This window comes from Hemiscyllium ocellatum, chromosome 13 (genome assembly GCF_020745735.1).
Source record: "Hemiscyllium ocellatum isolate sHemOce1 chromosome 13, sHemOce1.pat.X.cur, whole genome shotgun sequence".
Taxonomy (NCBI): Eukaryota; Metazoa; Chordata; class Chondrichthyes; order Orectolobiformes; family Hemiscylliidae; genus Hemiscyllium; species Hemiscyllium ocellatum.
Genome location: NC_083413.1, coordinates 64,721,911 through 64,749,572, shown reverse-complemented (window position 1 = coordinate 64,749,572; position 27,662 = coordinate 64,721,911). Strand labels below are relative to the sequence as shown.

Genomic DNA, 27,662 nt, shown 5'->3' with positions numbered 1-27,662 from the left:
GTTATAATATTCCAAAATCCCTGGTTATGGAAAGAGTTCCAGTGGATTGGAAAATGCTAATATAATAGGGAGGCAGAAATTAGGAAACTATAGATTGGTTAGACTAAAGTCTGTTGTTCAAATATTGTTCAAATCTATTATTAAGGGAATTAATAGCAAGACAGTTAGAAAGTCAAAATGCAATCCATCAGGGTCAGCATGGTTTAATGGTTTAATGGTTTTGTGGTTTTGTGATTTTGTGATTTTGTGATTTTGTGGTCTAATGGTTTAGTGGTTTTGTGGTTAAATGGTTTTGTGGTTTTGTGGTTTAATGGTTTTGTGGTTTTTTGGTTTTATGGTTTAGTGGTTTTGTGGTTTTGTGGTTTTGTGGTTTAATGGTTTAATGGTTTAGTGGTTTTGTGGTTTAATGGTTTTATGGTTTAATGGTTTAATGGTTTTGTGGTTTTGTGGTTTTGTGGTTTAATGGTTTCATGGTTTTATGGTTTTGTGGTTTTGTGGTTTTGTGGTTTAATGGTTTAATGGTTTAATGGTTTAATGGTTTCATATTTTCATGGTTTTACGGTTTTTTTAATGGTTTAATGGTTTTATGAAGGGTATATCATGTTTAATAATTTGCTAGAATTCTTCAAAGATGTGACTTTGGACTTCCAGAAGACATTTGATAATGCATCACACAAACACTTATACACAGTGTAAGATCATATTTATTAGCTTGGAAAGAGTTATGGCTAACCAACAGAAAGCAGAGAGTTGGGAAAATTTGGGTCTTTTTCTGGTTGGCAAGTGGAGTGCCACAAGGTTCACTCTTTGGGCCGTGACTAGATACAATCTATATTAATAACTTGGATGCAGGGATTAAAGATATTGTAGCTAATTTTGCAGATGGTACTAAAACAGAGGAAAAGTAAGCTGCAATAAAGAAATAAGAAAATTACAAATTGATATGGATCAGTGAGGTGAATGGATTAAAATTTGGCAGATGGAGTTTAACATGAATAAATGTGAGGCCATTTTAGTCCGAAGAATAGAAAGGCAATTTATTATTATCTGAACGAAGAGAAACTTCAGAGTGCTTTAATGTAGAGGAATGTGAATGAACTTATGCATGCATCACAGAAAACTAGTTTGCAGGTAATAAGGAAGGCAAATGGAAATTTGACTTCTATTGCTAAAGTATTAGTGGAGAAAGTAGGGAAATGTTGCTGCAACTGTAGCAGGCACTTGTATGAATGCACATGGAGCATTGTATTCAGTTTTGGTTCTCTTGCTTGAGGAGGGATGAGTTACATTTTAAATATTTCAGAGTAGGCTCATCAAATTAATTTCAGGGGTGAGGAGTTTATCTTATGAGGACAGATTGAATGCTTTAGGCCTATGTTTCCTAGGCTTTAGGAAAAATGAGAGGAAATACAATTGAGGTATACAAGATGTTAAAGGGAATCAAAAAAGTTGATGTGGAGAGGATGTTTCCTCTTGTGGAGCAACCTAAAATGAGGGATCATACTTTTAGGACAAGTGGTAGCAGATTTAAAACAGATATGAGGAGAAACTATTTCTTTCAAAGGATCATGAATCTGAGGAATTCACTATCCCAGAGTACAGTAGATGCTGGGACATTGAGTAAATTCAATGAGGAGATAGATTTTTAAATTCATAAATAGTTGAAGGGTTTTGTAGCAGAAAAGTGGTGTTAAGGAATAGATGAAATCAGCCATGAACATTCGACTCAAGTAGTGGGCACGAGGATTTGAACCGCTTACTCGTATTCCTAGTACTTATGTTTTTATGTTTAAAATATATGAGCTCTAAATTTAGGTCAATAGCTGCATTTTTGCCTCATGCCCACTTGTATAAAATATATTGTGGGTTTAATTGATCCCCAGTGATTAGATCATAGGCTGTTGTGTATTGTCTAAGTGCTCTAGGACTCTGTAGTGACATTACAATGGTATCGGAGATCTGTTTCTCACAAGGCATAAATAGTACAATGTGGGCAGAATTATAGGAGAGAGATGAGAACTACCTGGAGAACTAGGTAGGATCCTGAAGTCGAGCGAGGTTACAGTTGAAAATATGTGCAGAGAAGCATTTGGACGACTAACATTTGGCAGTTGAGCTTATGGGATTGTCTTTAAACAATGTAACAGTAAAATTACAGCCTGGTTCATCTCTGAATACCAAGAAGTTTAGCATTTAGTCTTAATAAGTGATAAGGTGTTTGAGAAAGAAGCCCAAGCCTTAAAATAAGTCTTGACATTAGCTCTTCTTCGATCAGATTGTCTTGAATCCAAACTGTTGGGTGTGGGCACAAAAACCACACAACAAAAGAATGAGCAGTATATCCAAGCAAGCACTAAATGTGCATTTACAATTGTACAACCTGTCATAATTCATTAGTTCACAGACTGTTTAACCAAACCTGACATAGATATGTGCAAATATTAACCCCACACAAGGTACCTGGAACTATTCTGCTGCTGATAATTCAAAGTGAGATGCTGAACAACTGACGTGACCAATTAAAGATACTTCGATCTTTATTCATTCCTTTCATACCCAAGGTGACAATTAAAGCCAACATTCTTCAAGTAACTCAGAAAATCTCCTTTTGAGGTTTAAATCTTACTGGCCTAGAATGAATAAGTTTCCAAGCTGCTAAAGATATATTTCATTTAGCCTACTCTACACAAGCTGTGTTATCAAAACCTTTAAAATTAATACTTTGAGGTAAGAAATTTTAAATGCAAAGCATGTAAATGGAACTAGCTAACATTTTAGTTTGGAAATTTAGTTTTGTAAGTATGTTCAATGCATACAATTAAATATTAATAAATGGCTGCAAACTTGAGGCACGTAAATTGTCCACTGCAAAATTAATTAAATGTACTGGAACAATACATGGCAGCAGCCTAGAATGCAGTGTGTAGATTATGCTTGTGCATAAATCATCCCCACATTTAATCTACATTTTAAGCAACACAAGCCCAATATTACTGCATGCATTTGAACGAAACACATCTTTATGTTTGAAGAAGTTTCTTCTCATTTCAGTTGTAAATGCTCTTATCCATATTCTTATTCTGTTTTAGCATCTCTGAGAACCTGTTAGCCCTAAAATCTATCTCCTTCTCGGAAACATTTAATATCTTGCTTTCAACCACTTTCAGGGCCAGAGAATTCCACAGGCTCACTACTCTATGAGTGAAGAAGTTTCTTCTCATCTCAGTTGTAAATGTCTTTCCCCATATTCATAGACTGTTCTGGAGCCTCTGTCATCAAGAACATCTCTCTTACATCCACCCTGCGCAGTCCTGGTAATATTTTATAGCTTTTTGTGAGCTTCTCCCCCTCATTCCTCCGAACTCCAGCAAATATAATGCGAATCAATTTGACCTCTTGTTTGTCAGTCCTGCCATCCCAAGAATCAGTCTTCTAAACCTTTGTTGCACTTCCTCCATAGCCAGGACATCCTTCCTCAGATAGGGAGACCAAAACTGCACACAATGCTCCAGGTGGGGTCTCACCAAGACACTGCACAATTGCAGCAAAACAGCCCTGCTCATGTACTCAAATCCTGTTGTTGCGAAGACTAACTTACCATTTGCTTTCTTCACTGCCAACTGCCCTTCCACACTTACTTTCAGGATCTGGTGTACATGGGCACTCAGTTCTTGTTGCAGCTCCTGCTTTTCTAATCAATCACCATTCTGATAACAATCTTGTTTTTGCTGAATAACCAAAGTGAATAACCTCACATTCATCCACATTATATCAACTATCAATACCACATCAGCACAGAGGGCTTCAGTTACCTTGATTGCTGTTTACTTCCTCCTTCCTGTACATTAGCAAGTATGCTGTAGATGATCTATGGTAAAAACATTGGATATATTGTTAAAGATTAGTTCTCTTCTTAAATTTTACATTCTAAAAGACATTTAGGGTTTATGTAACATGCAACTAGGGAATAATCAGGAAGATTTAACCAGAAAGTCAATTCCACAACTACCTTCTGCTTGAAATATTGCTTCCACCACCAGAGGATTCTTCAGAAGTGTCTTTCTCCTGTGAAATTAAAAAAATTCAGATTAGATTACTTACAGTGTGGAAACAGGCCCTTCGGCCCAACAAATCCACATCGACCCTCCGAAAAGCAACCAACCCCCTACATTTACCCCTTCACCTAACACTACAGGCAATATAGCATGGCCAATTCACCTGACCTACACATTTTTGGACTGTGGGAGGAAACCAGAGCATCTGGAACAAACCCACACAGACATGGGAAGAATGTGCAAATCCCACACAGACAGTTAGCCTGAGGTGGGAATTGAACCCAGGTCCCGGCGTTGAGAGGCAGCAGTGCTAACCACTGTGCCACCGTGCATATAGGATAAATTAGGGTGGCACAGTGGCTCAGTGGTTAGAGCGGCTGCCTCATAGTGCCAGGGACCTGGGTTTGATTCCAGTCTTGGGCGATTGCCTGTGTGGAGTTTGCATGTTCTCCCTGTGTTTGTGGGAGTTTCTCTGGGTGCTCCGGTTTCCTCCCACATTCCAAAGATGTGCAAGTTAGGTGAATTGACTATGCTAAATTGCCTGTAGTATACTGGGATGTGTAGGTTAGGTGCATTAGTCAGGGGTAAATTTAGAGTAATAGGGTAGTGAAATGGATGTGGGTGGATTACCCTTCGGAGGGTTGGTGCGGGCCTGATGGACCGAAGGGCCTGTTTCCACACTGTAAGGAGTCTATGATTCTAAAGGATATTGTGGATTGCTGAAAAATAGATTTTAAAAAGACAAAACTTGCTGTGTTGTAGTTATCAAGAAATTGAAGAATGCCATGTTTCAAAGTGAACAATAATCTTTAGTGCATAAAAAAGGCCTCTGGCCATTTGACTCTCATTGGTTGAGGCATTAATATGAAAAATGCACCATGAAACTATCACTACCTATGCTTGCACAGGTTCATTTTGCCTGCAGGCAATAGGTCCATGCAATCATAGATGAACCACATTGTGAGCCTGATGAACAAGCCTAAATCAATTGTTGGTACAATTCTTAGCACACCATGAAGACGTCTCCTTTTCAACCCCTTTCCCTGCCTGAGATCTGGTAACCCTCAGGTTAAACCATCACCCAGTCCTCTCTTTCTAATAGAAGAGCAGTCTTATGGTCTGGGAAGGCTATGGAGACTTTACCTTTAATTCTTAGCACTGTCGGAATGTTTCATTTAACATTAAAAATTATGTACTCATCTTTACAAGCACAGTTAGTATTCTGCCTGCTGCAATTGGGAGAATGGACATGCTCTTTAACAAACCTGCTAGTCATTGGGCTATATGGCCGACAGAACTTTCATCACATCAGCTGAACCACCCTGAGAAATTGTGCATTAGGGATGATGTCTAACGATGCATGATGCAAATATTTACCTCACAAAAGATAGCTGGAGCTATTCTGCTGCTCAAAATTCAAAACAAGATGCTGAACAAATGAGACATCCAGTTAAAATACAGTACTTGTGTTTATTCATTCCTTTCAAACCGATGTGACGATGTACTTCAAAGTTATTCATGTAACTCAGAACAGCTGTTTTTGTAGTCTAATTCTAACAGCCCAGTATCTCATAAGTTTACAAACTGCTAAAGATATATTTAAACAAACCTGTTCTGAAGCTGTATTATCAAAATCGTTATAATCAATACTTCGAGCAAAGTGAAGAATCAGGCCACACACATGCAATTCAAATATTGGGGGAAGGGACATAGAAATTATGGTGGAATCTAGGATCTCAGTGCTTCTCTCCTTTCCATGACGCCTTGGCAAATTCTGAGCCAGAGTCTCAGGCACTTTTGATTAGACTTACAGTGTGGAAACAGGCCCTTCAGCCCAACAAGTCTACACCGACCCGCCGAAGCGCAACCCACCCATACCCCTACATTTTACCCCTTACCTAACACTACGGGCAATTTAGCTTGGCCAATTCACCTGACCTGCACATCTTTGTGACTGTGGGAGGAAACCGGAGCACCCGGAGGAAACCCACGCAGACACGGGGAGAATGTGCAAACTCCACACAGTCAGTCGCCTGAGTCGGGAATTGAACCCGGGTCTACAGGCGCTGTGAGGCAGCAGTGCTAACCACTGTGCCACCGTGCCGCCCAAGATTCTTCTGTCTAAAGTTATATCTTTTGGCAACAGTCTTAGAAAGTACCTAATGACACATTTCCAGGAAACGTACCCGATGTACATCTGAATGGTCTATCAATCACCAAAAACAGGTGTAGATTCCCTGCTTGGCTTAATACGGCCCACAGAGTTATTCGTCACTCAATAATTGAAGCCAGAGTGGTTAATTCTGATTGGAAGAGTGACCCAACTTTGTAGGCAGAACATTTCAGTGACAATTTAACCTTGATTCTAATTGGCTTGTTACTCGCCTTTTGTAATGGCAAAGTAGCAATCCAAGATTATGCTATCTCTGCTGGATTTGAATGCCTGCTACTCTCTGACAAAGTCTTATTAGTGGGATTTGGAACAGGAAGCAGTGCCAAATTAAAACAACAGATACCCTGCTGCATTTACAACAATGTGAAATTTCTCTCTTGAAATTAGCAGCAACGCTTTCTGGAACTCACTTCCAAATGAGGTTTTTCTCTGTGAAGGATTTATGATTAAAAGTACAATTTTATCCACAGCAAAATATCCAGAAATTTATACGATTACATTTCTAAAATATATTTGGATTATGCAAAATATTTGACAAGTTTTCCTGGAAAATCTAAAATGCATGCTCTGAAAGTCTCAGTAACGAGAATAATATTTACCTTGCGGACAAATGCATCATTAAAACAATACCATTTACAGGAAGAGATTGGTTTAATGTCTGCAACATAATGACCGCTGTCATATATTCCAGAATGATTACAGCTTGCAAACAGCTCGTATATAGCATACTCCTAGAAAGCAATTAAAACACAATATGAAAATGTAACTACATCATACATTAAACTTAAGACAAAATACTTCATATAATTCTCATTAGGCCTTTGAAATTTGATATCAATGCAGTGCTGTAATTTTATCAAACCTAATCTTAATTCTGAACATATTAACAACTTTGAAAATATGAATTAAATGTTACTTTTCTCCCTCTTTGTAAATCCAGTTGGAAACAACATCATAATCTGCAAAAGTTTGATAATCCAGCAAAGTGGAAAAAGAAATTAGCCATTTTTCCCTCCACAATTCACAGAACAATTTCTTAATGAAAAGCTGAACAATACTCATATAGAATCCATATATTTCCAATTGAACAAAGGAGGAAATAGTTTTTTTTAATTTGTTGTTGGTATAGAGTAATTCTGCCTACAATACCTCTTTACAGGTCCCCAGTCTTACAGATGCCAGTCTTCAGCCAATTCGATTTGCACCTCATGATAACGAGATATTGCAAAGGTAATAGCCCCTGACGTCTACCCAGCAATGTGGAAGATTGCCAAGGAATGGCTTGTACACAGAAATCAGGACAAATCCAATCTGGTCAATTATCACCCATCAGTGTTTAGTAAAGTGATGGAATGAGGCATCCACAATGCAATCAAGCAGCATTTCCTTTGAAATGGCCTGTCACTTGCTGGGGTGATTACACTACTGGGGTGTTTAATGTAGGGCTAGGGAGGGTAATACTATTTCTGCAACAGACACTTCTAGTTCCAGCCCTGAAACGGTTAATAACAGCCATGCGGGCTGATGCTGGCAACTGCATGACTACCTGTCTGGAGCTCGTAATTGATATACATTTTGTTAATTAAATCATGGAGCCTGTAACTGCCAGCCAGTGTCAATTGTTCCATCGAAACTCATGATTGATAAAGAAACCTATAACTGTCAGACAGTGTGAATTGCTCTATCGGAACTCATAGTTGATAAAGGAACCGGTAACTGTCAGACAGTGTGAATTGCTCTATCGGAACTCATAGTTGATACAAGTACCTGTTAATTTACTTACTGGAATTATTGATTAAATCTCGGAAAACGGCTAGCCTGTCAGACACATAGTGATGAGAGTTGATTCTCTGAACAATGAACTATTGATTACGGGATCGGAACCGCTGGCCCCAGGACGTCTGTGCCATTGTCAAGCACAGCGGGAGCTGGACAGGCACCTCGATGCGGCCAATGGGAAGACGGATCCCATCGCGCGCAGATGAACGGGCCAATGAGGAAGGCGGACAAGGGAAATCTAACCGGGGACTCCAGGCAGCGCGAAGTATAACTGTGCCAAGTCCGAACGAGGGGGCAGAACGCCTTCTCCAACGAATGCATGCTTGATAATTCGTTGTATCAGTTAAGATTCTGTGAATAAACGGCAGTCTGCGCCAAACTAAAGTTGCCAGTGTGGGTCTCTCCTTCCAAAAGAACACGCAAAGACGGGACCCCGCGGGTCCGTCTTAACACACTGATGCCCACTCTTGGTTCCTCTATCATAAAGTCAGAAATGGGTATTTTTGCTGATGATTATACAATGTTCAGACCATTTGTGACAACTCAGATGATAAAGTAGTCCATGTTTAAATGCAGTAAGATTTGGACAACTAGGTTTAGACTGACAAGTGGCAAGTAACAACCAAACTAGTGCCAAGCAATAATCATTGCCAGCAAGAGAGAATCAAACCAGCACCCCATGACATTACCATCATTAAATCCCCCACTATAAACATCCAGGGGGTTACCACATGCTGAGGGACACACTAAAGCTTAAGGCAGCTACCACCAAGACACAGTGGGCAAAGTACAATGGGGTCTGTTCAGTTATCGAAATCTCCCAATGCCTCAGATACATATAAATAGATCCTAGCATCTAGCATAATTAAGAAATGCCTTTGAATTGTTTGTAACAAACAGGAAAGCCAAACACCAATGTTTGCTTCCTTCTCTGTAAGCAAAAAACTGTATAGATCTGCACCTCTTCAGTAATTAATTGACTATGCACATAAAGACTTTTGTTTTTATGAATAAAGTATATTTTTGCAAAACAAAATTGATCATACACTGAACTGGACTAGCCATATAAATACAGTGGCTACAAAAACAGGTCAGAGGTTAGGGGTTCTGCAGTGAGTAACTCAACTCCTGACTCCTCAAATCCTGTCCCACAATTCAGGAACATGATGGAATACTCGCCACTTGCCTGGATGAGCACAGCTTCAACAACATCCAGCCCATAACCTTGTGGGCGGCACGGTGGCACAGTGGTTAGCACTGCTGCCTCACAGCGCCAGAGACCCAGGTTCAATTCCCGCCTCAGATGACTGACTGTGTGGAATTTACACGTTCTCCCCATGTCTGTGTGGGTTTCCTCCCACATTCCTAACATCAATGTGAGTGTACTTACACCAAATGAATTGCAGCAGTTCAAGAAGGCAGCTCACCAAGACGTTCTCAAGGGGAACGAGAGATAGGCAATAAATGCTGGTTCAGCAAATGACATCTAAATCCCATGAATGAATTAAAAAATACACACAATGCTGAACTCAGGACTGATTTCTCAACTAATCTTTGAAAGCAACCACAGAGAAGGACACGACAATGAAACTGAAAGGGCAGAATTTTTCAAATCTTCACAAGTGTGTTTGCAGGAGGGGGAAATTATCCAAGATACCTGTCACCAACTTATCTGAGGAGAAAGTGAGAACTGCAGATGCTGGAGATCAGAATCAAGAGTGTGGTGCTGGAAAAGCAAAGCAGGTCAGGCAGCTTCCGAGGAGTAGGAGGCATAAGCCCTTCATCAGGAACAATGCTTATGCCTGAAACATTGATTCTCCTGCTCCTCAGATGCTGTCTGACCTGCCATGCTTTTCCAGCACCCACCCTTGACACCAAATTCTCTGGAATAATATGCCGAGAAATGGTTATGGAAGCGCACAGAAATGTGTGGTGCATTGTCAGACCTATCAGAAAGGTTACTGTCTTTATTACAGAGCATCGAGGAGTGCCCCTCCAAATTAGCACAAGGTTTTTAACAGTGCTTTGAATCCCATCCTCGTTGACAATGAAGTGTTAGCAATTTCACATGAACAGTTGCACGGTGCATTTACGATGGATGAGGGCTATAATAATACATCTTGTTGTGGAGGTGTTTGTTGGTGGAAAAAGTAACAAAAACAATAGGAACGATCTAGTACATGCTAGAAAAGAAGCAGGGAGTACATCAACATTTTTGAGATATAGTTCATGACAATATGACAGAATCTACCCACCATCAAGTTAAGTACACCAATGATAGAACATTAAGATGCATAAGAAAGGACAACAACTTATCAAAAACAGCATTTCTCATGAGTGAAAATGTTCAATATAACAAGCTCATAAATATTAAAGTGCCTCAGACAGATTAGTTGAGAAATCAGTCCTGACTTCAGCATTGTGTGTATTTTTTAGTTCATTCATGGGATTTAGATGTCATTACCATGTTTGATTACCATGCTGAATGCTCCTTACCTCCTGGTCCTTATCTTCTTGTGGATTCTGGCTTGCATTAGATTCATCATTTCCGTGTGATGACCCTGGGTCCAGCTGTGTTGCTGTAACCCCAGTTCCCTGTGGAAAATGGTCAATTTAAATCTGTTCAGTGGACAGTAATGGCACTATACTTCTTGAAAAGAACGTTCTGCTGAAATTTTCATCATCACTGTATAATCTTAGAAATTGATAATTGATTTGATTTGATTTGATTGATTTATTGTCACGTGTACTTTGTTAGATAATAGTGAAAAGCATTGTATAGTATTGCTGCACTCCGGCGCGATCTTAAACAACATAACAATAAAGAAATGAAGTTCACCTTCACAGTTCCTCCTGTGAAGTGTTCAGCCATGGAGTGGCCAGCCACATATCCCCTCTCTGGTCCATCAGAACAAGTGCGACCGCACGGAATATTCTGAAAAACATACCAGATGTTTGTCAAAGTCAAACCGAGGTCTCAAGGGAGCTCAGTGCAGGGGGTACTATGCATTGAGACGTTTGTGGTCGGATGGACGTGGAAGCAAAGAGGAAAAACGATAGACAAATTTAGAGGGGAAAACGTAGCAGCATTTATTGTAGTGGGGACAAAGTCAATGACGGAAGAAAAGTCAAGTTATGAGTTGGGGTGTGAGGGAGGATGAGAAGCAGCAGGACAGCATCACAGGATGTTTTTGCAATGGCAGGCCTGTCAGAAAGTTTACTGTCTTTATTAAAGAGCATCAAGGAGTGCCCATACAACTTAGCACAAGTTTTTTTAACAGTGCTTTGAATCGCATCCTCTCTGTCAACAAACTGTTAGCAACTTCACATGAATAGTTGCACGATGCATTTGTGATGGGTGCTGTCTCAATCTCCATTCCACATGTACCCAATGTCTCAATCCTAAATTGTGTGCAGTAGAAGCTCAGACGGAAGTCAGACAAGCACAGATCGCTACCTCAGAGATTCAGACTAATGTCTCATAGAAATTGTTCTGTAAGGCACTTTCAGGGTTTCATGGTATTCAGCAATCTGCCCTTCAAAACATGACTATGTTTGCTGAAACAAGCCCTGACGGCCTGACAGTTACACTATAGAGTATAAGCATACCCTCCTCTGTCACAGTAATGCCATTCTGCTGGGGCCTGTCAGTCAAACAACAATATTTAGAACTCAAGTGTTAATTTCAGCAAGATTTGTCCAGATAATGCTTATTGATATCCAACTCACAACTGTGTACTCTGGGATTTTAGCTTTAGCTGCCTTCTGGATGCTATTTTGCTCCATTGCATGTGGTATGAATTAGATTTCTTCCACTGAAATTATTTAACTCCTGCTTTCCATTGTCAAATGGGGATTTGGTATCAGTGATACTGTTGATGAGCCAAATTCAGACAGACCGGGCTGAGTGACAATGTGGCCCGCGTCTCATAAGAAGAGGCCATTTTAAAACGGTACACTGAAGCAAAAAAACTCACTGTTCCGAAAGTTAAATGAGGATCAATTCAATACAGCACTATCCAAGAAACAGGAAATACCAAGGAAATTTCTGGAATGTGGACTTAATAGTCATTAATCCAGTTTTAAATTGTACACTGGGGGAGAAGTAAGAAAGAGTAAATCAGCTGAGGTATGAACTTCTCCAGCCATCAAATATTTGACTTCATGTTTCAGGTGATGTCCAATTCAAAGAAAAGGAATGGCTGACTATTCTACTGCAAGACAAAGGGAGGGAAACCACTGAAGTGGGTTATTTAATTCATAACCAAGATTATTCATTTATAAACCAGACAAAGTGGATGAGTTAGGAGTCCAGGACAAACTAACAACAATTCACATCAGAATGTCCACATTTGTTTAACGGCCTGCAAATACTGAGCATACCCCACTCCATTAGTACTAGATGTCCATCTTTTTGAGATATAGTTTATGACAATGTGACAGAATCTACTCACCATCAAGTGCTCCAATGATGGAATGCCAACATGCATAAGAAAGGACAACAACTTATCAAAAACAGCATTTCTCATGAGTGAAAATGTTCAATAAAACAAGCTCATAAATATTAAAGTGCCTCAGACAGACATTGTGCCATGTTTGATTACCATGCTGAGTGCTCCTTACCTCCTGGTCCTTATCTTCTTGTAGATTGCAGCTTACATTAGATTCATCATTTACGTGTGATGACCCTGGGTCCAGCTGTGTTGGTTTTCCCTAGGGAAAATGGTCAATTTAAATCTGTTCAGTGGACAGTAATGGCATTTGCTTTCTAGGCAAGAACTTTCTGCTGAAATTTTCATCATCACTGTGCAATCTTACAAATTGATATTTGATTTAATTTGATTGATTCATTATCACGTGTACTTTCTTACAGAATAGTAAAAAGCGTTGTATAGTACTGCTGCACTCCGGCACCATCTTAAACCACAGAAAAATAGAGGAAAGAAGTTCACCTTCACAGTTCCTCCTGTCAAGTGTTCAGCCATGGAGTGGCCAGACACATATCCCCTCTCTGTGCCATTAGAACAAATGCAAATGTACGGAATATTCTGAAAAACAGAACTTAGTGCTGGGGGGGGATTGTGTGTTGAGAAGATTGTGGACGAATGGGTAGAGGAGTAAAGAGGGAAAACGATAGACAAATTTAGAGGAGAAAACGCAGCAGCATTTGTTGAAGTGAGGACAAGGACAACGATGGAAGAGAAAACAGGCTATGAGCTGGGGTATGGGGTGGGGGGATGGGAAGCAGGAGGACAGCATCCCAGGATATGATGCAATGACAGGCCTATCAGAAAGGTTACTGTCTTTACTACAGAGCGTCAAGGAGTGCCCATACAACTTAGCACAAGGTTTTTAACAATGCTTTGAATCCCATCCTCTCTGACAACAAACTGTTAGCAACTTCACATGAACAGTTGCACAATGCATTTGTGATGGGTGATGTCTCAATCTCCATTCCACAGGTACCCAATGTCTCAATCCTAGATTGTGTGCAGTGGAAGCTCACAAGCACAGATTGCGACCTCGGAGATTCAGACTACTGTCTCATAGAAATCGTACTGCAAGGCACTTTCAGGGTTTCATGGTATTCAGCAATCTGCCCTTCAAAACATTACTGTGTTTGCTGAAACAAGCCTTGAAGGCCTGACAGTTACTCTATGGAGTGATGCCATTCTGCTGGGGCCTGTCAGTCAACCAACAATGTTTAGAATTTAAGTGTTAATAATTTCAGCAAGATTTGTCCAGATAATGCTCATTGATATCCAACTCACAACTGTGTACTCTGGGACTTTGGCTGTAGCTGCCTTCTGAATGCTATTTTGCACAATTGCATTTGGTATGAATTAGTTTTCTTCCACAGAAATTGTATAGCTCCTGCCTTACTCTGTCAAATGAGGATTTGGTGTTAGTGATAGTGTTGGTGAGCCAAATTCAGACAGGCTGGGCTGAGCGATAATGTGCCCCTCATCTCAATAGAAGAGGCCATTTTAAAATTCTGCACTGAAGCAAAACACTCACCATTCATAAAGTTACATTAAGATTACTTCAGTGTGGAACTATTCAAGAAATTGGAAATATTAAGGAAACTTCTGGAATGTGAATTGAATAGCCATAAAGCCAATTTTAAATTGAACACTGGGGAAGGAGTACTAATTCTGCATGAAACAGTAAATCAGATGCAGTATGAACTTCTCCCGCCATCAAATATTTGACTTCATGTTTCAGGTGATGTCCAATTCAAAGTAAAGGAATGGCTGACTATTCTACTGCAAGACAAAGGGAGGGAAACCACTGAAGTGGGTTATTTAATTCATAACCAAGATTATTCATTTATAAATCATACAAGGTGGATGAGTTAGGAGTCCAGGACAAACTAACAACAATTCACATCAGAATGTCCACATTTGTTTAATGGCCTGCAAATACTGAGCATGCCCTACTGCACTCCATTAGTACTAGATGTCCATCTTTTTGAGATATAGTTTATGACAATGTGACAGAATCTACTCACCATCAAGTGCTCCAATGATGGAATGCCAACATGCATAAGAAAGGACAACAACTTATCAAAAACAGCATTTCTCATGAGTGAAAATGTTCAATAAAACAAGCTCATAAATATTAAAGTGCCTCAGACAGACATTGTGCCATGTTTGATTACCATGCTGAGCGCTCCTTACCTCCTGGTCCTTATCTTCTTGTAGATTGCAGCTTACATTAGATTCATCATTTACGTGTGATGACCCTGGGTCCAGCTGTGTTGGTTTTCCCTAGGGAAAATGGTCAATTTAAATCTGTTCAGTGGACAGTAATGGCATTTGCTTTCTAGGCAAGAACTTTCTGCTGAAATTTTCATCATCACTGTGCAATCTTACAAATTGATATTTGATTTAATTTGATTGATTCATTATCACGTGTACTTTCTTACAGAATAGTAAAAAGCGTTGTATAGTACTGCTGCACTCCGGCACCATCTTAAACCACAGAAAAATAGAGGAAAGAAGTTCACCTTCACAGTTCCTCCTGTCAAGTGTTCAGCCATGGAGTGGCCAGACACATATCCCCTCTCTGTGCCATTAGAACAAATGCAAATGTACGGAATATTCTGAAAAACAGAACTTAGTGCTGGGGGGGATTGTGTGTTGAGAAGGTTGTAGACGAATGGGTAGAGGAGTAAAGAGGGAAAACGATAGACAAATTTAGAGGAGAAAACGCAGCAGCATTTGTTGAAGTGAGGACAAGGACAACGACGGAAGAGAAAACAGGCTATGAGCTGGGGTATAGGGTGGGGGGATGGGAAGCAGGAGGACAGCATCCCAGGATATGATGCAATGACAGGCCTATCAGAAAGGTTACTGTCTTTACTACAGAGCGTCAAGGAGTGCCCATACAACTTAGCACAAGGTTTTTAACAGTGCATTGAATCCCATCCTCTCTGACAACAAACTGTTAGCAACTTCACATGAACAGTTGCACGATGCATTTGTGATGGGTGATGTCTCAATCTCCATTCCACATGTACCCAATGTCTCAATCCTAGATTGTGTGCAGTGGAAGCTCACAAGCACAGATTGCGACCTTGGAGATTCAGACTACTGTCTCATAGAAATCGTTCTGCAAGGCACTTTCAGGGTTTCATGGTATTCAGCAATCTGCCCTTCAAAACATTACTGTGTTTGCTGAAACAAGCCTTGAAGGCCTGACAGTTACTCTATGGAGTGATGCCATTCTGCTGGGGCCTGTCAGTCAACCAACAATGTTTAGAATTCAAGTGTTAATAATTTCAGCAAGGTTTGTCCAGATAATGCTCATTGATATCCAACTCACAACTGTGTACTCTGGGACTTTGGCTGTAGCTGCCTTCTGAATGCTATTTGGCTCCATTTCATGTGGTATGATTCAGTTTTCTTCCACCGAAATCTTTTAACTCCTGCTTTCCATTGTCAAATGAGGATTTGGTATTTGTGATATTCATGATGAGCCAAATTTAGACAAATTGGGTTGAAAGACCATGTACCCCTCGTCTCATAAGAAGAGGCCATTTTAAAACGGCACACTGAAGCCAAAAACTCACTGTTCCGAAAGTTAAATGAAGATCAATTCAATACGGCACTATCTAAGAAATAGGAAATACCAAGGAAACCTCTGGAATGTGGACTTCATAGCCATTAATCAAATTTTAAATTAGACACTGGGGAAGAAATACTAATTCTGTATTAAACAGTAAATCAGATGAAGTATGAACTTTAGCCATCAAAATTTGACATCACCTTTCAGATAATATCCAAATGAAAGTAAAGGAATGGCTGACTATTGTAGTGCAAGACAAAGGGAGGGAAACCACTGAAGTGGGTTATTTAATTCATAACCAAGATTATTCATTTATAATCCATATAAGGTGGATGAATTATGAATCCAGGACAAGCTAACAACAATTCAGGTCAGAATTTCCACATTGGTTTAAACTCCTACAAATACTAAGCATGCATTACCACATTCCATTAGTGCTATGTGTCTGTCTAGCATCACTGTTCAACTTGAGAAAAGTTCTATACCCTCTTCAAAGCAAGGTCCAACAGACAATTGAGTCAATGCTGCATCAGGGGTTAACATCACTGGTAGCTAAACCTCACCAGCTAGAGTTCAATGATGGTTCTAGTCTCTAAACCAAATGCAAATCTGTGTAGGCCTCACTCATTTGAGAAAAGATGTTAAAATGGGAATCTAACCAATGATGTCTTCACATGAAAAGTCTGCCAAAACCAGCAAAGAGATCAATCTTTACCAGACTGGCTGACACTGGGTGGATTCTGGTAGCTAACTTTGGATGAAGATAGTGGCAACATTCATTCTATCCTTTGTCAGATATTGATTTATTTGGTTGTCCTTTGGAATTGCTTCTACACTTATAATTTCTCAATGAATTATGTCTGGGCTTTTGGACGGGTTTGGACCACAATAAAACAAACTCCTAAACACTAATGTGCCTCAGATTGATATTGTGTAATGTTTGCCATATCATGGTGAACACTCCTTACCACCTGGCCCTCAGCTTTTAGTAGCTTTGGGTTTACATCAGATTCATCATTACTGAAAGTTTTTAATGACTCTGTTTCCAAATCTGTTATATTTGTTATTGCTGCATCCATAGCATCCTATGGAAAATGTTCAATTTAAATCTCTTCAGTGGACAGTAATGACACTATACATTTTTTGCAAGAACTTCCCACTGAAATATTCATAATCATAGTACAATAGTAGGATTTGATATTTGATTTGATCTGATTGATTTATTGTCATGTATACTTTCTAACAAAATACATAAAAAGTGTTGTATAGCATTGCCACTCTCATGCCAGGATCTCTCACTGCTTATTGTCTGTTCTATCTACTTGAACAAACAGTTCAATTATAGAATACTTGTTCAATATTATTAAACAAAAACTACCTATTTTACCCTGTTTTTTTTCATGTTTTCCAACAGTATGAAATTACAGAGAAACACCATGCAACATTATATTTTGGTAAAAGCGCTATAATAAGACATGTTGCTGTGATTGGTGGGAAAAGTCAAAAAAAGGAATGATGTAGTGCATGCTTCAAAAAATCAACATAGAGTAGCTACAATTGAATTACTAACTTCAGGCACACAAATAAAATTGATGTAAGACTCACACAAAATTCAAAAACCAAATTTAATTAATTGATATTAAAAATGTGTATAAATCAGAACATTTACTTCACAGTAGTGCATGGTAAATACAACATGGAAGTTCTGGAGAGGGATCTGGTGACCAGGTGGAACCCAGTGCTTACAGTAACCTCTGTGAGTAGTGGGCCCTCTCATTAATTCAACAGATGCTCAGTGGCTGAGCACGTCCAGCTCCACTGAATGTTTCTCTTACTGGCTCCTCCTAAAGAGCAGGCTGTTCCCAAAGAGCAGTGAGTGATCCATACCTACTCTGTCAGTCATGCAACCACAACTGAAATCGAGACACTAATCAATTCGATTTGTACTAGGTCACACCTATTGATTTTGTAAACCTGATGATGAAGTCGGTCTTGCATTCCAGGCAACAGGGTATGGAAACATAACTGGAATTTGCCAAGTTGCAGGGTGTCATCACCTGCGCAAAGGTGACACTGAGAGGGCTATATCACAACATACATTTGCTTCTTTAATCATATTTTTATCTTACTCCAAATTACATGTGGCTCAGGTCATAATCCTGGGGACCTTTGAGGTCTGTCATTTTGATTTTGTAGCCAACACTGAGTTTTTTTTGTACTTCTACCAATAGCAGTGAATTCCACGCACCCAACACTCTCTGTGTAAAGACATCTCCCCTAAACCTTCCTGCAAACACCTGAAAATTATGCCCCCTCATGATAGCCATTTCCACCCTGGGAAAAAGGCTCTGGCTATCCAGTCTATCTTTGCCCCTCATCATCTTGTACACCTCTATCAAGTCACCTCTCACCCTTCTTCGCAACAGTAAGAAAAGCTCTAGTTCCCTCAACCTCTCTTCATAAGACATGGCCTCCAGTCCAGGCAGCATCCTGGTAAATTTTCACTGCACCCTCTCTAAAATTTCCACATCCTTCCTATAATGAGGCAACCAGAACTGAACATAACATTCAAAATGTGGATTAACCAGGGCTTTGTATAGCTGCAGCATAACCTCACAGCTCTTAAACGTAATCCCCCTGCTAATGAAAGCCAACACAACATACGCCTTCTTAGCAACCCTATCAACTTGGGTGGCAACTTTGAGAGATCTATAGACATGGTACCCAAGATCCCTCTGTTTATCTTCATTGTCCAGAATCCTGTAATCTGCATTCAAATTCGACCTTCCAAAATGAATCATTTCACACTTTTTCAGGTTGAACTCCATCTGCCACTTCTCAGCCCAATTCTGCATCCTGTCAATGCCTTGTTGCAACCTAAAACAGCCCTCCACACTATCCACAACTTCACCAACCTTCATGTCATTGGAAAACTTACTAATCCACCCTTCTACTTCCCCACCCAAGTCATTTATAAAAATCACAAAGAGCAGTGATCTCAGAATAGATCCCTATGGAACACCACTGGTCACAGAGCTCCAGGCTGAATACTTTCCATCTACCACCACCCTCTGTCTTCTATGGGCTAGCCAATTCTGTATCCAGACAGCTAAATTTCCTTGTATCCCATGCCTCCTTACTTTCTGAATGAGCCTATCCTGGGGAACTTTATTAAACACCTTGCTAAAATTCACATACACCACATACTGCTCTACCTTGATCAATATGTTTTGTCATATCCTCAAAGAATTCAATCCAGTTTGTGAGACATGACCTGTCCCTCACAAAGCCATGCTGATGGTCTCTAATCAAGCATAATAAATCCTGTCTCTCAGAATCCTCTCTTATGATTTGCCCACCGCAGATGTGAGACTGACTGGTCTGTAATTCCCAGGGCTATTCCTATTCCCTTTCTTGAGCAAGGGAATAACATTAGCCACCCTCCAGTCATCTTATATTCCTCCAGTGGACAGTGAGGAAGCAAAGATCATTGCCAAAGTCACAGTAATCTCTTCCCTTGCTTCCTGTAGAAACCTTTGATATATCCCGTCTGGCTCAGGCGACTTATCTATCCTTATGTTTTTCAAAATTTCCAGTACATCCTCCATCTTAACATCAACCTGTTTGAGTACATCAGCCTGGTTCACGTTGTCTTCACAAATGACAAGGCCCCTCTCACTGGTGAATACTGATGCAAAGTATTCATTCAGGACCTCCCCTACTTCCTAAGACTCCAAGCAAAATTCCCTCCATTATCACTGATTGCCCTACTTTCACTCTGGACATCCTTTTGTTCCTTACATAAGTAGAGAATGCCTTGGGGTTCTCCTTAATCCTACCAGCTAAGGCTTTTTTATGCCCCTTATAGCTCTCTTTAATCCATTCCTCAGTTCCTTCCTGGCTACCTTGTAACCCTCTAGAGCCCTGTCTGATCCTTGCCTCCTCAACCTTAAGTAAGCTTCCTACTTCCTCTTGACTAGATGGTCCACATCTCTTGTCATCCAAGTTCCTTCACCCTACCATTCTTCCTTTGCCTCATGGGACAATCCTATCCAGCACTTGCAGTAAATGTTCCCTAAACAACCTCCACATTTCTGTCACGCATTTCCCTGAGAATATCTACTCCCAATTTATGGTCCAAATTCCTGCCTAATAGCATTGCAATTCTTCCTTCCCAATTAAATACTCTCCCATACCATCTGCTCAAACCTCTCTCCATGACAATAGTAGAGATCACAACTCCCTGACCTTTATCACCGAAATGCTCTCAAACAAAATGATCTGACACCTGACCTGGTTCGTTGTCAAGCACCAAATCCAAAATGGCCTCCCCTCTCATCCGCCTAACTACATATTGAGTCAGGAGTCCTTCCTAGACATAGCTGATACTTAATACATGTTATGAGCTCATGCTAGGAGGTTAATGATGCAGTAATACAGGGAGGATGAAGGCTGCATTCTGTCCATCAAATAGCACCATATATTCATGCTCCAGTGTGCTGTACATTCATACAGTCATCCTTAATATTAGTACAAGCACACAAATGCTGAAACAACCCCACATTTCAAGCCAGATATAGTGCAACAAATGTAATTTAAGAAGTGAAAATCCTTACATTAGGAAGGAAACGCCACTCTGTTTTATCAGTACCTCGAACCTATGGAAAAAACATACTAAGTTGAAAATTGCTTATAAATCTAATTCATCTTGCAAGTTTTTCATAGCATAATGACCAAAGAAAGTAATGTTGTAGAGTCATAAAGATATACAGCATGGAAACAGACCATGCAGTCCAACTCGTCCACACCGATCAGATATCCCAACCTAATCTAGTCTCACTTGCCAGCACTTGGCCCATATCCATCTAAACCGTTCCTATTCATATATTCATCCAGATGCCTTTTAAATGTTGTAATTGTATGAGCCTCCAGCACTCCCTCTGGCAGCTCATTCCATTGATGCACCACCCTCTGCGTGAAAATATTGCCCCTTAGGTCCCTTTTATCTTTCCCCTCTCACCCTAAACCTATTCCCTCTGGTTTTGGACTTCCCCACCTCAAGGAAAAGACCTTGTCTGTTTATCCTATCTATGTTCCTCATGATTTTATAAACCTCTACAACATCACCCTTCAGCCCCCGACGCTGCAGGGAAAACAGCCCCAGCCTATTCAGCCTCTTCTTATAGTTCAATATTGTAAAATGTTAAACTTTACAAGTCAACCGTATATTTGCACGCACGCAATGCTCCAAGTGGTCTTTTGTGATACAATAGTTATCCATTAGCCCCTCAGAGAACCCCATTTCACTCTTGTGTTCCCTCAACAGCCTGTATGACCCTGGGCCACAGGCATAATGGATACCAATTTCACCTCATCGATTAAGGACAGTATCCCCATGAATGAAGGTACCTCCTCCACTACATGCGGTCGAGAATCACTCACCCCAGAAAAGTAGGAGGGACGAATAGTTTCTCCTTTTGATCCTCCAGTGACACACATGACCTCCCAGTCTGAGGCCTGTGAGGTGCCAATTCCACCTCACAGAATCAATAAATTCTTTTCAGGAATCATTCCCAAGAGCAAAACGTAATTAATCACCACAGTCGCTGAAAACATATTGTCCTTTATGTTATCATTTATCCTCTTGATACTATGTGACACACAACTTGAGTTCTGGGAGATGCCAATTCACTTCATGGAATAAAGACTTTTTTTCAGGAATTATCCCCATATTCATCTCCAATGGGATATTCCAGTTGAAAAACAAAGTGATACTTGACTGACTGCACCGGATTTGGATTTTGAAGCATACAAGATGCGCCTCACCAGTCGACAACATTCACAAATTTTACAGTCCTTTTTCCTTCCTGGTGAGGCAGTGCAGTTGCTACAACAAGTACATTTTTTTAAGGAAGGAAATCTGCTAAGTTAACTTTGCCTGGCCTTTACGCAACTCCAGATCCACAGCAGTGTAGTTGACTCTGGGTAATTAGAGAAGGGCACTAGCCAGTGACACCACATCCTGTCAATGCAGGCATCTGACCCCAACTGGAGTAGTTGCTCCTCAGCTGCAGGTAGCTGGTCAGAGAGATATGTCAAAAGGTATGCACTCTGTGGGTGGCCATCTTTGAGGCAGTTAAATAAATATTTTATTCTGACCATATGGCAGCCTTGTGGACACAGACTCACCTTGATTGAAAAGTGTGAATTTACAAAAAATGCCATTACATTTTTGAGACATATAACGTAAAGGGATGCTCATAGAGCTTCGAGAAATTAAAGCCCTGTAGCGACCTGCCCAAATGTGTTAATTATATCAGTGGTTCCATTGAATGATCAGTCAGATATTGACATTCATATAAAACCTAGTCACAACCACTGAAACTTATAAACCTTTTGTGAAAAAAAACTAATAGTTGTTTTAGAGTATTGAGCAAACCACAGCATTTCAGAAGAAAAACAAAAAGCTCAGTCTTTCAGACATGCTGATACACTGTAAATCCTGGTTTGCACATAGTGGTGACTGCAAATGCATCCAGAACAGGTTTTAGACCAACCTGGCCATTCAAGTCCAGCAGGAAGGTAGCAGAAAACCAGCCTATTTTGCATCATGCACAACCAAATAATGTTATGTGGTCACAGAGAGACACATTGACAAAACTGGGGCATTTAAATTCATCTGACTGCTTGATAACATTGAAATTTCAAGTTGAGACAGAACTCAAATTGCTAATTATCCATTTAGATTCTAGAGAGAGAATGATTCTAGTTTTTTTCCAGAAATCAGTAAAAGAGATTATCCTTCTCAATGCACTGATTGCATGCAGGCCACCTTTGTGGTGGGAAATGGAGATTTTCTGATCAAAAACTGATGGCTGGCCTGATGTTGATTAAGAGACATACCATCGGGTGTGGGGAGATGATTTGTTTAGTTGTGGTATAGCCGCAGAACTAATAATGGTGGGCATGATCCAAAACTTACTTCAGTTCTGAAGTCATACTGGACTCGTCATAGATGCTGCCAGACCTGGAAAACGTCCCCAGAATTTTCTGTGTTTGTTTTATCCCACAACCCCCTGTCCATGTCTGGGGCTCAATAAACACCTCCCTACTCCCCCGCCATCCCCAACTCCTGGACCCAACCCCTTTTCTTCCACTCCATTGCTCCTAAACCAATCCCCTTTCCCCACTGCAGATATAAACATCCACTTCGCCGGATTCAAAACCCTTTCCTCCACTGCCAGGATAAACAGCTCCTTCCCATGCCATGGGAGCTATCTTATTGGAGCCGTCACCCCAGGACCTGACATCATTCCTTCCACCCAGATGCCGACTACCCACCCCAACCTATCCTAAACATGTCATCATCTATCTGGCCCTTTGCCACCTTGCTCCCTTGCACCCTACATATCTGGCACCAATACCCCAGCACCTCTGACACGTTTCCTGCCTGGTACTCTACATTCCCTGCCCATATGGCACCCGTCACTTCCAGCACCCTAATCTCACACCTATACTTAACCAATTCACAACAGCTGTCAAAGTGGCTCTCTATGATTCTGAACCTTTAAATTCCATTATATGGCAACACACAGAGGTGAAAAGGGGCCATGTTTTCTCTATCCCTAAAAAAGCCGGCATTATGAGAACCTATCAGAATGGAAGTGCAGCTCTTCATTTCTGAAGGTGCCCTGACTTGAGCCTCTTGTCTTGAAATGCAAAGTTTTCTCACGGACTCAAAGAGTGACTTCACTGCTTGGGAAATTCGGCCCAATATTTCTGGGAAGTTACTTCTAATTGTCAATTGGTTTTTCCAGCTATGAATTGGCTGCCCTTCACAATTTCAAAGCAAGAAATTTAAAAGACAATGGCTCCCATATCTGGTGACCCAGGGAATAAACACCAACTCTTTCAGTGAGCTAACTGGATAATTGACATTAAGTAATTCATAGAACAGAGACGAAGAAAAAGTGATAAAAGAATCTGACCTTCTTGTCCCCTTTAACAACAATTCACTACCTGAAACAATGATACTCCATTTTCACTTCTTTGCCAGAGATTCATTGCATTAACAATTTAAATTAAATGTAACTACCAAACATAACTTTCTGAGGCAACTTCATCGGAAAATTAATATGCAAATCCAATAACTTCTCAAAACAATAGAGGTTCAAATTGACTTTTAATCTAAGTGAAATGAAGTCTGTGCTTTTTTCATTGCTCCCACCCCAAGAAGCTAATATTTATTAAAAGAAAGAGGTAAACTATGATAGTAACTAGAAAAAATAGATGTATACCTTCTTCTGAAATGTTAACTTCAGTGGAATCATTATTAAGTTATGCAACTTTTTGAAACACATCTTGAAATAGTCAAACTCAAATCTTTTTAGCTGCAGAGCCAGTACCTGCGGGAGACTTTCAAAGTAGTAGTCCTGAAAATAGGAAAGGACAGACAAACATTTATATATGTCAATTTATACTGGGACAGCATCATGCAGAACTAATGTCTGTACATTAAATACCTAAGTGCAGATAGTATTACAGGGGGTCCCTGATTTTTTTTTAGATTAGATTAGATTACTTAGTGTGGAAACAGGCCCTTCGGCCCAACAAGTCCACACTGACCCGCCGAAGCGCAACCCACCCATACCCCTACATTTACCCCTTACCTAACACTACGGGCAATTTAGCATGGCCAATTCACCTGACCCGCACATCTTTGGACTGTGGGAGGAAACCGAAGCACCCGGAGGAAACCCACGCAGACAAGGGGAGAACGTGCAAACTCCACACAGTCAGTCGCCTGAGTCGGGAATTGAACCCGGGTCTCAGGCGCGGTGAGGCAGCAGTGCTAACCACTGTGCCACCGTGCCGCCCACATGAGCATCTAACTTAGAAATGCTTATACCTACAAATGTGGTCCCATGCAGGGGTGAAATTTTAAAGACCTGACTTACAATCAGTTCCTTTACTCACAAATGGCTGGCCTTTCATTGCCTTGCATTGTGTTCTGACTTGTGAAAAATCAACTTGCAAACTGAGTCCAAGGGGCACAGTTAACAGTGGTAGAGTATAAAAAGCATTTGATTTAACAAGATGTAGCTTATTGATGATAGGTATGAGTACAATGGCTAGCCTGGCATAATTTCAGGATTCTCAGGAGCCAGAGGTGACATTTCTGACACAGCCAGGATTTATAGCTGAAAACAGCAAATACTGGCGATCACAGAAGATCAGGCAACATTCACAGAGAGAGAGTAAGCTAATGTCTCAAGTCTAGGTGACTCTTCATCCGAGTTGACATGAAGTGTAAAGGGGGCAGCATTTATGTTATAATGGGTCGAGCAGAGAGAGCGTAGAGTGCTGATAGAGAAAGGGTGTTGATAGTTCAGATTAAGTGATCAGAATGTGAGAATGATAGAACAAGTTGTGTGTCCATCTGCCAGACATGAAAGACACAGTCCCACTGGGTGGGGGAGGGGAGAGAGTTCATGGTGACAGAGAATGCAACAAGCAAATCTAAAAGGAAAGGAATGGGAAGGAGTTCACAAGTTGCAGGTGTTGAACTCACTATTAAGTCCAGAAGGTTGCAAAGTGCCTAGTCTGAAGATGTGCAGGTGCTGGACAAGGTCAGAAGTCACACGACACCAGGTTATTGTCCAACAGGTTTATTTGAAACCACAAGCATCAGGTGAAGTGCAGAGAGGCACACTGGCACAGAATTTATAGCAGTGAAATCAAAAGATCATACAAATAACGTGAGTGGAGTGTCAACAGCTTGAATAATAAGTGTCTGCATGTGATCAAAAGTGTCAGATAGCTTAAGTAAGGTGTCAACAGCTGAAAAGCGAGTGGAGTGACATCTAATCCAATTAATTGAGACAAAGAGATAATTACAATAAGTTAAAAATAAAATTGCGCTGGAGATAAATCAAATGGCTGGAATAACATAATAGGTATAAGAGTCATTGGTTAGTGTCTAACTAAAGTAACAAGTCTGAAGATAAGCTGCTTCTCCAGGTTTCACTGTGATTCACTGGAGCACTGCAGCATGCTGAGGACAAATTAAATGGGCAGGTGAGCAAAATGCTGTGTTAAAATGACCAGCGATGGGAAGGTCAGCATCATGCTCAGGCACAGTCTGGGCATGTTCTGCAAAGCAGTCACCCAGCCTGTGTTTAGCTTCTCCAATATAGCAAAGGCCACATTGTAGTGAATACAATACACAAGATTGGAGGAGGTACAGGTGAAACGATGCTTCCCTTCAAAAGAATGTATAGGCCCTTGGTTGGTGAGCAGGGAGGGGCTGAAGGGACAGGTGCTGCATCTTCTACAGTTACATGGGAAGGGGCTGTGGGGAGGGGGTTGACGTTAGTGACTGAGGAATGTTTAGGCCCTTGGTTGGTGAGCAGGGAGGGGGTGAAGGGACAGGTGCTGCATCTTCTGCAGTTACATGGGAAGGGGCTGTGGGGAGGGGATTGATGTTAGTGATTGAGGAATGACCTATAGTGTCCCAGAGTGAATGATCCCTATGAAATGCAGACAGGGTGAGTCGGGGAAAGATGTGTTTGGTGGTGGCATTCTGCTGGAGTTTTCCGAAATGGTGGAGAATGATCCTTTGAATGCAGAGGCTGGTGGGATGAAAAGTGAGGACAAGGGTGACCTGATCACACTGTTGTGAGTGATGAGAAGGGCCAAGGTTGGAAGCATGGGTGATAGATCAGATGTGGTTGAGGGAAACTACGGTTTGGAGTCCTTGCAGAGCATAGGTGGGAAGAGCTGTAGTGAAGTTAGCTATGGGACTCAGTGGCTTTGTAGTGCATGGCAGTGGGGCACAGTTTATTCCCCAAAATGGAGACAGAGAGGCCAAGGAAAGAAAGAGAAGTGTTGGATGATGGGAAAGTTATAGAGGGGTTGACATTGGAGGCAAAAGGAATAAATTTTTCATGGTCTTGGTGGGAGCATAAAGCCGCACAAAAACAATTGTCAATGTACCGAAGGAAGAGTTGTGGGGGGGAGGGGGGGGCCAGAACTGTACTCCCCAGTTCTCCACTCAAAAGTATATGATGTCTTCAGATTTTGTGGAGAAAGTGAGGACTGCAGATGCTGGAGATCAGAGCTGAAAATGTGTTGCTGGAAAAGCACAGCAGGTCAGGCAGCATCCAAGGAGCAAGAGAGTCGACGTTTCGGGCATGAGCCCTTCTTCAGGAATGAGGAAAGTGTGTCCAGCAGGTTAAGATAAAAGGTAGGGAGGAGGGACTTGGGGGAGGGGTGTTGGAAATGTGATAGGTGGAAGGAGGTCAAGGTGAGGGTGATAGGCCAGAGTGGGAGTGGGGGCAGAGAGGTCAGGAAGAAGATTGCAGGTTAGGAGGGCGGTGCTGAGTTCGAGGGATTTGACTGAGACAAGGTGGGGGGAGGGGAAATTAGGAAACTGGAGAAATCTAGGTTCATCCCTTGTGGTTGGAGGGTTCCTAGGCGGAAGATGAGGCGCTCTTCCTCCAGCTGTCATTTGCTATGGTCTGGCGATGGAGGAGTCCAAGGACCTGCATGTCCTTGGTGGAGTGAGAGGGGGAGTTGAAGTATTC

The 27,662-nt window shown here is 41.0% G+C and overlaps 1 protein-coding gene across 3 annotated transcripts in view; it reads right to left on the bottom strand.

The window, feature by feature from the left end:
- The window catches only part of LOC132821584 (uncharacterized protein DDB_G0290685-like), a 112,187-nt gene that overhangs the window by 64,034 nt on the left and 20,491 nt on the right, over window positions 1-27,662 (bottom strand). For 2 of the 3 annotated variants that reach the window (XM_060834244.1, XM_060834246.1), the window contains exons 7-15: window positions 24,375-24,509; window positions 20,694-20,735; window positions 14,688-14,777; window positions 12,631-12,720; window positions 10,847-10,942; window positions 10,504-10,602; window positions 6,828-6,959; window positions 4,010-4,065; window positions 3,813-3,868 (exon numbers count right to left, since the gene is read on the bottom strand). In XM_060834244.1, coding sequence (XP_060690227.1) covers window positions 3,813-3,868; window positions 4,010-4,065; window positions 6,828-6,959; window positions 10,504-10,602; window positions 10,847-10,942; window positions 12,631-12,720; window positions 14,688-14,777; window positions 20,694-20,735; window positions 24,375-24,509 — 796 coding nt within the window. The remainder of the gene's footprint in view (window positions 1-3,812; window positions 3,869-4,009; window positions 4,066-6,827; window positions 6,960-10,503; window positions 10,603-10,846; window positions 10,943-12,630; window positions 12,721-14,687; window positions 14,778-20,693; window positions 20,736-24,374; window positions 24,510-27,662) is intronic. The other variant, XM_060834245.1, reaches the window with a different exon arrangement.